At 36.4% G+C, this 10,837-nt stretch overlaps 1 protein-coding gene, 1 non-coding gene and 1 pseudogene across 2 annotated transcripts; all 3 read right to left on the reverse strand.

Annotated features, from left to right (window-relative positions):
• Positions 1 to 1,129: 1,129 nt before the first annotated feature.
• On the reverse strand, positions 1,130 to 2,885 carry LOC146906035 (uncharacterized). The gene is made up of 5 exons (XM_085728717.1): positions 2,645 to 2,885; positions 2,201 to 2,410; positions 2,030 to 2,122; positions 1,731 to 1,832; positions 1,130 to 1,507 (listed from the first exon to the last, which is right to left on the reverse strand). Exons 1-5 carry the CDS (start codon positions 2,813 to 2,815, stop codon positions 1,130 to 1,132), a joined length of 954 nt encoding a protein of 317 aa, XP_085584843.1. The 5' UTR covers positions 2,816 to 2,885.
• Positions 2,886 to 3,019: 134 nt separating this feature from the next.
• On the reverse strand, positions 3,020 to 6,309 carry LOC146906036 (uncharacterized; annotated as a pseudogene).
• Positions 6,310 to 9,698: 3,389 nt separating this feature from the next.
• On the reverse strand, positions 9,699 to 9,805 carry LOC146906037 (small nucleolar RNA R71). The gene has a single exon (XR_015020778.1). It is a non-coding gene; the product is annotated as a small nucleolar RNA R71 (small nucleolar RNA).
• Between the last annotated feature and the right edge of the window lie 1,032 nt (positions 9,806 to 10,837).

The following is a 10,837-nucleotide window of genomic DNA, read 5'->3' on the forward strand; positions in this document are numbered from 1 at the left end:
GTAAGTTTTCAATATGATTGAATTGTGACCCATTTTCCATAGACTAAAATGTTATTTATACTAAGTAACTACCTACAGACACGTTCGAGACGTAACTGCCAATAACTACTACAAAATTATTTAAATTTCAAAAAATGTCTCTTCGACGAGAAACTGGTACTCAGCTCCTCCTTTCGATGCCAATCTTCCTTCGACTTCTTCTTCACTCTATCGAACCATCCTCTCAATCAGCACATCTTCTGGACTTCACTTCGACAGTCGAACTTGAGAATCAAACTCAATTCACTACAAGAAAAACTGCATTTTGGAACTTTTAAAATGGCTGATTGCGACTGTTAGAAGGGTCGCAAATGTACAATTGCGACTGTTCCCTAACAGGCGCGGATGTTGGGGTCGCAACTGTCTTTTGTGACCCTTCATAGAACAGTCGTACATGACTAATTTAAAATTTATAATTTAATATGCTGTGACTGTTTGAACAATCACAAATGTATAATTTTTTTATTTTTAAAAGTCACAAATTTATTTATTTTTGAAATTGATATGCCTTGATTTAAAAAATATTCTCCAGAATTTGAAGAGAATCTCAAAATATATTACTAAAGGCATAAAATACAAAATATACATAATTCAAGAGAAGAAGTTTGATCCATATATCAACTTAACTAAAACAAAAGATATATAGTACCAAGTTTATACATTCAAAAAATAGAAACACTAGTGACTGAACATTCAAAATAGATGTAGGAAAATTAGAAGTCCATAACAAAACAGTTGTAGCAAAATTAGAAGTCCATAAAATATGCAAATATTCCCTAGTGATGTTGCTTCAATGATCCTCAAGGCGCGCGGTGGCTAGACTCAGATGAATGTCTACCATCCCTTGTTTCTAAATTTGTTGGTTGAAAAGAAGAAGAAAAAAAATAAGACAGTGATTAGTAAATTGAAACGCAAAATATTGAAAATGAAAAAAGAAACACCAGAGATATCAAATATATCGATAAATGGCAGAATATTCGAGTACTTGTATTGCTAAAAAAAAGCACCAGAGTTGTCAAGATACAAGTAAAAACACAACATTCAGTAATGGCAAAAATGAGCCAGTCATAGCAGTTATACAAAGACAAGTCTAAGGACTCTTGCAGATATCAACTTCTAATTTTTTTTTTTTTAAAAGAGAAGAATGTTTTTGCAATAGTTTGGTAAAAGTTACCTCTTTGTCTCTAGAATTTTGCACTTGCATTTGCATTAAAAAAGCAACTTGCGCCTGCAAGATATCAACTTGTGAAGCCTTAACCGTAAGAGAATCAATCTCAGCTTGCATTTTCAACATTTTGTCATTAGCCTCGATGGAAGATGAGGCTAATCTAGTAGAGCGACTAGAGATTTGAGATGGTGTAATCCCAAGCCCCATAGAACGGACATATCCAGCATGTTCCTTTCCAAACACTTGGACAAATGCTTCATTCTCACATTGAGTTTTTTGCATTTCAACTTGCAATAGTTCCTGCATATACAACAGTTCATGAAACAACTAAATAAAACAGAACATCAACAAACTTTGACAGTGATAATGTCAAGCATTTCATAAATTAAACAAAACATAAACTTTCAATGTTATGACCTCTTTAGGCAATAATACAGTGATAATGTCAAACATTTCATTTTAGGCGAGCTATGAGGTATTATGACCTCTTTTTCAATTGTGCAGAAAAGAAATTGTCACTTACAGCTTTTTCCCTTGCATATTCATTGACAAATTTTCCCTTGGCATCTTTATGCGAAACATCATACATATCTCCCCTGCTATATTCTCGACCATATCTCAATTCCTACAAGTAAGCACATATAATAATTACTTGTTCATTTCCGAACAATCTTATAATGTACGTCCAGATGAGATCACTAATTGCCTAGATGAGATGATAAGATCAACTAAAGAGAGATGTGCCTACAGGTAAATTGCAGAGTATTGCATACACAGAAAAGTAACATATCAAAGATAAACTCATCTTTGAGTGAACCATACCAACTTATCTTTTTTGATCTCAAGCGAGTCAGTTCCTAGTGTATGAGGAGTTTTTTGCTTTTTTCGATTTCTTTCATATTTTTGAGCAATCGCCTGCATTAATTGAAACAATAATTTTTATACACGCATTAGTTAAAAGCTTAAAAGAAAACAAATGAAACCATAGTTTACCACTTGTTCAGCCTTCCTCCTAAAATTGACAAAAACAGCCCAATGATCTGGGTGAATAAATCTTGGACGATTTTTGAGATTCTCCTCTAATGTGAGTTCCCATTTGTAATGTTTATTTAACAATCGAGACTTTCCATCATTCCATTTTTTTCCAAGGCAAGAGATAACATATTTTTTATGGTTTCCATCATCATCAACAACAAACTTTGACTTACAACATAAACATAAAAAAGCAAATTGTTTTTTTTTTTTTGAAGAAGCTAAACTAACCCCCTCAAATTAGGCACCAGAGAGAATCGAACTTGAGACCTTGAGGAGGAGCACACTCCCAGGTCCCAAGCCAATACCACTAGGCCAACCCAAGTGGGTTGATAAAAAAGCAAATTGTTAGTTAACACAAAAAACAAGAAAAATCGTATATATTTAAATGTATATCAATTATACCTTTACTTTGCTATCATAAAACTCAGTTTTCTTTTCCTTTAAAATTGCAGCATCCCATCTTTCAACCATTATCAGGAAATCTTTAAATTGCCTTGCCATTGCACCCAAATAATTTGCTAACAATTTAGCAAATTGCCCCACCGGTTGAGGAACATCATTCCATCGAGTCATTATCCTGGTTCCATTTGGAGATTCTTCAAGCACATCTGCCACTATTAAACGTCTCCTTGAAATATGACCCGCCGCATCTAACAAATAAGAAAGTGAAACATAGCATAATTAACCATTTAAAACAATCAATAACAGCACTTACAGGAGAAAAAAACACAGCACCACAAATAGGACACTAGATTACATACTTATAACTTCAACCTCCTAGTATCTAGGTTTCTTTTTATCAGTAATGTTCAGCTCTTCATCTACATCATCATCTACATAATCATCTCCAGAGCCAAGGGACAGAATATCATGTGTAGGTGTCACATGTGTAGGTGAAGGTGTCACATGTGTAGGCGATGGACATGTCTCATGTGTGGGTGGTGGATCTGTAACATGAACATGCGGTGAAGGTGTCACATGTGTAGGTTGTGAAGCTGCATGTGGTAAACCTTGTGAACGGAGACGCTTCTTATTGGCTGCCTCAAGAGTTTTGGGTTGTACATGTCTATGAGCTTTTAACTTTTCAATCGGTGTAAGAGTGTAACGTGAAGATCCACCAATAGGTTTTCCAACTCTAGGAAATAATTCGGCTACACGCGGGTCAATTTGTACATCATTAATAGGCTCATCGTCTACACGACCCGGTTGATTCCGATTAGTCTCAATGTTTCCTAGATACCTTGAACCATATGTAAGAATCTCATGTATGATGTACCCTTCTGCAATAGACCCTTCTGGTTGTGCTTTATTACGTACATATTTCTCGAGTTTTCCTAAGTACCTATAAATTGAACCACAATAATATTATTTTCAATAACTTTACAAACTACTAAATTATTGAAGGAATGAAATCCGACATATTTTACCTTTCGACAGGATACATCCAGCGATACTGAACGGGACCTCCAAGTTTAACCTCTTCAACAAGGTGAACAACCAAGTGAACCATGACAGTGAGGATAATTTGGTTTTGCATTTTTTCCAAATCTTCAACTTTCAATACTTTACCACATAATTGTCTAAAGAATGAGCATAACTCGATCAATACTGCTGAAACTTCAGTAGGTAATGTTGTCCGAATGGCTAATGGTAGAAGTTGTTCCATCAATATGTGGCCATCACGACTCTTCAATGATCCTTTCAACTTAAGAGCTTCCAAGTCAATGAATCTAGAAATGTTGCTTGAATAACCATCAGGCACTGTGATATTCTTTAAAATTGTTAAAAATTCCCTCTTACTTTTACCAGTCAAAGTAAAAATTGCAAGAGAAATTTTTCCATTTTCATTGCACCAAAGGTCAGATCTTATGCCCATAACTTCAAGGTCTCTTCGAGCATCAACATGGTCTTTACTCTTTGAACTATCGTTAAGCAAATTATATATGATATTATCCAACACATTTTTATCGATATGCATCGGGTCAAGATTATGACACAAAAGATTCTCCTTCCAATATGGAAGTTCAAAGAATATGCTTTTCTTCTTCCAGATTGGAGGGTCATCTTCTGTAGATTGGCTCTTGCCTATCCTTTTTTCCTTTTTTTCTGATTTGGAGGGTCACCTTATGTAGGTTGTTTCTTGCCTTTTCTTTTTCCCAACATTGCTTTCTTTGGCTTTTTACCAAAAATGACCTTTATGTTTTCAACTTGTTGAAGAACTTGATGTCCAGATAATGTTACCAGTGGACTACGCATTTCTTGCTCACCATCAAAGCGAACCTTGTTCAATCTAAATTTGTTTATCCGATCAAGGTAACAATGATGGCCCATAAAACACCATTTACTGTTATTTTTAAGGCGACGAGGTTTAGTGTCGGTGTTACACGAAGGACATGCAAAACCGGTGTATGTGTTCCAACCAGAAAAAATACCTAACCCCGGAAAGTAACTAATCGTCCACATCAAGATTGCGTGTAATGTGAACACCTCTTTCTTAAAAGAATCATATGTATCCACACCAGTTGTCCATAACTCCTTCAACTCTTTGACTAGAGGTTGTACGTAGACATCGATATCATTTCCTGGCGAATATTAACAGGAATTATCATCGACATTATAAAAGATATGTCTTTCATGCATACCCGTGGAGTGTTGTATGGGATGAGCACAACTGGCCAAATGCTATAATTTGAACTCATTATACCAAATGGATTAAAGCCATCACTAGATAATGCAAGACGCAAGTTTCGCAGATCTGATGCAAACCAAGTGTGTTTCAGGTTAAATTGTTTCCAAGCTTCAGAATCTCTAGGATGCCTCATCATTCCATCGTTGTTATTATCAACTGCATGCCATCTCATATCCTCGGCAGTCTTTGATGAAAAAAACAGTTTTTTCAATCGAGGTTTTAATGGAAAATAACGAAGAACTTTTGCAAGAAATTTTTTCCGATTATTGACAACACAATCCTTTTCCCCTGATTTCCATTTTGAAGTGTTACAAATTTTACAGGTCTCCCTCTCTTCATCTTTACCCCAATAAAGCATACAATCGTTGGGACATGCAGGTATCTTCACATAATTCATACCAAGTTTTGTAATTGTTTTCTTTGCTTCATAGAACGAACTTGGAATACTTGCAAATTCAAATGCATCCTTTAATAGCTCTAAAATCATTGTCAACGACTTATCACTCAACCCACACAAACACTTGATGTGATACAATTTTAACAAAAAAGACAATCTTCAATATCTTGTACACCCTTCATACAAGGGCTGTTCTCCATCTCTAGTTAATTCATAGAATTCTTTGGCTTCATTCCTTTCTTCACTTACACTTGGTATCACATTTTCATCTCGATCAATCTCTACATTTGATGCAATGGGTACCTCATTTGTCTGATCCCTATCAACTCCAAACGCATCATTGATCACGTTTTGAATAGGATCTTCAACAACCACCGTGTCTTGACCTATATTTGGAATAGTACTAGTTGAGACACTACTAGTTACTCCTAAGGACTCCCCATGATGCAGCCAAACAGTGTACCCCTTTGGAAATGGTGACCATTTTAGGTGGTCGAACATTACGCTCCTACTTTGCGGTTTTTTGAAACGGCAAACTCTACAGAGGCATATTACTTCACCATTTTCTACTTCGTCTTTAAAAGGAAAATTAAAAAATTCCACTATCCAGCACCTAATATTTGTTCTAGTGTGTAGGACCATAGACAAAAATTTGAGTGCCTTTAATTCAAGCATAGGTTACGGAAGAACAAATGAGAGCAATGAAATCTACAAAAAGGAAGCTTGTGTTGCAAGGAAACATCTGAAGAAAAGAGGTTCTGAAGACAAAAGATTCTGAAGATCATCAAAAGCTGACGTCATCAGAAGCCCTCTCAAAAGCTGAAGACTACCAGAAGCTGACGTCATTTGAAGCTGAAGATCATCATAGGCTGAAAAACTAGAAGCTTCAATGTTTGTCAAAGAGATCTTATGATCATGCCTATCATTGCAGAAAGAATAGAAGCCTGGAGCAACGGCTATTTCAGATGAATTGAAAGGCATTGGATGCTTATTATTTGGAGCGTTGGAAAAGGACAATAGTACAATTGTACAACCACTATCTCCACTACTCTGTTTTGTGTCTGCAATAGTACAAGAACAACGGTTGTGACTACGCTGGTATTCCTCTATACTTTGAATGGATTTGAAATTGTTCCCTCTTCGAACAATAACCAAATCAAGCAATAGATCATTGCTAATTTGATCAAGCTTCAAACGACTCTTTTGATGTGTTGGCAATCAACAACGTCTCTTTCACACCTCTATATAAAGGAGTGAAGACTTGAAGATTTCCAAGAGACTCACAACAATTTTACAAGGGCCAAAACTATGCTGAAATTGTTCCACATCACAGTTCACTTAGAATTTCTTAACAACTTTCATATCTTAGAAATTCTATAGTCTTAAGAGTCTCATCTGATTTGTATTGTGAACACCACTGATTGTATATCAAGTGTTCAACCTCAAACATTTTCTTTGTAATTATGTTTGAATAGAAGTCTCTTGCAGTTGTGCTTGAGCATAGGAAGTCTCCTGATTTTGTTCTTGAGCATAGGAACTCTCTTGCAGTTGTGCTTAAGTAGTTTGAAGTCTCTTGATATTTTGAGTAGTGAGCAGTTGAAATCAGATATTGATTTTAGTGAACTCTCCTTAGAAGTGCAAGGGGGACATGACTACTTTCGGTTTATGGACGAAACCTTTATTATTGCTTTGTGTCTCTCTTCTCTCTCTCTCTCTCGCTCTCTCTTTCTCTACTTATCCGTTGCAACTAGACTCTGATCACTACTTCAGAAGCTGAACTCTATCAGGTTCTAAACAGTGAATTCAGTTTTAGCAGAAGAAAAAGAAACCACAATTCAACCCCTCCTTCTTGTGTTTTTCTCACCTTCAATTGGTATCAGAGCCTTGGTCTGTTGTCTTAACACTTAACAGTGTAACAGAAAAATATTTGAGAAAAACATGGTTGAAGAAATTCCTACAAGGAACAATGTTGTTCAATATGATTATGGTACCACTAATGACAAGAAATCTGACTCAGGCAAAGCTCCAAAGTTCAATCGGAATCCTGAAGAATTTTCTTGGTGGAAAACCAATATGTACAGTTACATCATGGGGTTAGATGATGAATTGTGGGATATTCTTGAAGATGGTGTTGGTGACTTGGCTCTTGATGAAGAAGGAGCAACTATTGATAGAAAGAAACACACTCCTGCTCAGAAGAAACTTTACAAGAAGCATCACAAGATCGGAGAAATCCTTTTTGCATCTATACCTCGCACAGTGTACATGAAGATGAGTGACAAATCTACTACAAAGGCAATGTTTGCTTCACTTTGTGCAAACTATGAAGGTAGTAAGAAGGTTAGAGAAGCAAAGGCTTTCATGCTTGTTCATCAGTATGAGTTGTTCAAGATGAAAGATGATGAAAGTATTGAGGAAATGTACTGAAGATTTCATACTATAGTCTCTGGACTTCAAATATTGAAGAAAAGTTATGTAGCTTCTGATCATGTGAGCAAGATACTAAGAAACTTACCTTCTAGATGGAGACCTAAGGTGACTGCTATTGAGGAAGCTTGATGATTCATTAATTAGTTTATTTTATTGCATTATTTAGTTTAGTTTTATTAAAGATTTGATTTGATTTTATTGCAATTTATTTCTTTTTTGAATATTTTACTTCAAATTGCTTTTATTACATTTTAGGAACGAATATATGGTGGAAGGTGTCTTGGAGCAAAAGAAAGAGGACTGGAGCAAATACAGTGCGAAAATATGAAGATACGGGACAAAAATATATTCCCACCAAGTCAGAAGCTTGGCACGGCCCGTGCTAACATGTGGCACGGCCGTGCCACCTCCAGAAGCCACTTTTGCTGCTTTTCTTCAAGCCCAAGTTACCCTGTTGCAGCTTTACTGTTTTGCCCTTTTAGTTGCTTAGTTTCTAAGTCGATTGTAAAGCTATAAATAGAGTAGCTCTCCACTATAAACATTCACCTTTCCTTTGAATATTTTAAGAATTATTTCAATAAAGTCTTTTATTTTATTTACTTTCTTCTTTGCAATTTACTTTACCGTTTTCTCTCTTCTTCCCCCATGTCTACGATGAACATGAGTGAGTAGACTTCTTTGTCTTGGGATTGTTGGATAAGTCTAATGACGTATTCCGGATTAAGCCAAGCCTTAAACCCTAATTATATGTTACCTTAATTCCTAATCTAAATTCACCGCTTTAACATGAATTAATTATTATCAAACTGTGGAAGCGAACGCGGAGGGTTTGATAATGGTTAATTCATCATCTAAAATATCAATTCATAAAGCGAACGCGGAGCTTTGATATTCGAACAAGTGAATTTAGACAAGGGTCGCGAAACATGAGAATAGTCTAGCAAACCTTGGGACACATAAAGTTTCGATCTTCAAGGGTCCCAAAGGCAATCACCCATGAGAATAGGTGTGGTTGTTGGAGGGATACACTCACTGACTTCGAGAGAAGCTGTGATATGCTAAAGAGAAACTTGTCCTTAGAAATTAAGATTAACGCATAATTATAAGTTTAAGGCTTTGCTTGTGAAAAGATCCGTTATTAAGACGAACCAATGATCCCAAGGCTCTTTATCATTATTGTTATTTACCGTCAGCAAATAAACCTCCTTTTACTAAACTTTCTTCTCCTCTAATCATTCTTTAAAGGTTAATTGAATTGAACAACTCCCTAGCGGAACGATACTCTTCTTACTACTATTACATCGATAATCCGTGCACTTGCGGTTTGACCCTATCAAGTTTTTGGCGCCGTTGCCGGGGAGTTAACTAATTTAATTAAATTTTCTTTAGTGGTTAGATTTCTCTCTTCTTCTTTTTCCTTTCTTTTTATTTTTATTTTTAACTTTTTATTTTTCTGTTATCGTTAACTTCTTGGGTTCTCAATTTTTTATGCGAAAAACCAGAAATCGAGTGGTAATAATCCCCGAGATCGAAAGATATTTGCATAAACGAAAGAGAGACGCACGAAATAACACCGCCATGGCTAATCACACTCTCAAAGAGTATGCAATGCCATCTACGGCTGAGCCACAAGCTGTTATTGTGTACCCAATGGTTGAGGATGACAACTTTGAAATAAAGCCTGCCCTACTTAACTTGGTGCAGCAAAACCAATTTTCGGGATCCCCCACCGAGGATCCCAATCTTCACATATCTGTTTTTCTACGAATTAGTGGAACCATGAAGGAGAACCAAGAGGCCGTAAGACTTCATCTCTTTCCCTTCTCCTTAAGGGATAGAGCTAGCGCTTGGTTTCATTCCCTCGAAGTCGGTTCCATTACTTCATGGGATCAGATGAGGCAAGCATTCCTTGCCCGGTTTTCCCCCCATCCAAAACTGCTAAACTTAGGGATCAAATTACACGGTTCAATCAAAAAGATGGGGAATCTCTTTATGAGGCGTGGGAGCGTTTCAAAGAAATGCTAAGACTTTGTCCCCACCATGGCCTAGAGAAGTGGCTTATAGTCCACACTTTTTATAATGGCTTGTCTTATACCACTAAGATGTCTGTTGATGCAGCTGCAGGTGGAGCTCTTATGAACAAGAACTATACGGAGGCATATGCCTTGATTGAAGACATGGCTCAAAATAATTACAAATGGACCGACGAGAGAGCCATCACTAGTTCTTCATCCTCCAAAAAAGAGGCAGGTATGTACGAAGTCTCTAACTATGATCACCTTGCTTCTAAAATTGATACACTAACTGAAAAACTTGAAAAACTCAATGTTAGTGCTATCAATTCTGCTTCTACTCCTTCTTGTGAAATTTGTGGTATAACTGGTCATGCTGGTGTTGATTGTCATCTAGGTAGTGCTATTAAGGGTGTTGAGCAAATGAACTATGCTCAATACAACCAAGGGATGAGACAAAATCAAAATTTTTATAAAAACCAAAATCCTTATGGACAAGTAGCACCACCCGTTTATGCAAACAACCAGAGATTCACTCAGAAATCTAATTTGGAAATTTTGTTGGAAAATTCTATTGCCAACCAAAACAAACAACTTCAAGAACTCAAAAACCAAACTGGATTTCTGAATGATTCTCTTTCCAAGCTCAATACCAAAGTCGATTCTATTGCTACTCACTCTAAAATGCTTGAAACTCAAATCTCCCAAATAGCCCAACAAGTGGCTACCTCTTCCCAAACACCGAGAGTCTTTCCTGGTCAAACCGAAGCCAATCCCAAAGCCCAAGTTAATGTTATATCTTTTGGGGGTAGTAAGTTAGGCAAAACTTTTGCTAAGGTTAAAAACATTGGGAAAGAAAGTGTCAAGCCTTTAGGTGATAAAATTGTGATAGAAGAAGTAAAACCGCTTAAAGAGAACAAAACTCCATCCCCACTAAACCTTGCTAAGCTTAAACTAGAGGGTAAGTTTGAAAAATTTGTCAATGTACTTAGGAAGATTTGCATTAAACTTCCTTTTGCAGAAACTTTGTCTAGGATGCCTCTATATGCCAAATTTTTAAAGGAAAT

This window comes from Medicago sativa, chromosome 7 (assembly GCF_051527215.1).
Source record: "Medicago sativa cultivar Bolivia chromosome 7, Bolivia_mono, whole genome shotgun sequence".
In the NCBI taxonomy this organism is placed as follows: Eukaryota; Viridiplantae; Streptophyta; class Magnoliopsida; order Fabales; family Fabaceae; genus Medicago; species Medicago sativa.

Excerpts from the sequence above, each read along its gene's own strand:
- LOC146906035 (XM_085728717.1), bottom strand. The coding sequence starts at position 2,815 with ATGACTCGATGGAATGATGTTCCTCAACCGGTGGGGCAATTTGCTAAA. Across the intron at positions 2,411-2,644 it reads TTTATGATAGCAAAGTAAAG|TCAAAGTTTGTTGTTGATGA; the intron begins GTATAATTGATA and ends TTATGTTGTAAG. Across the intron at positions 1,508-1,730 it reads AATATGCAAGGGAAAAAGCT|GAACTATTGCAAGTTGAAAT; the intron begins GTAAGTGACAAT and ends TTGTATATGCAG.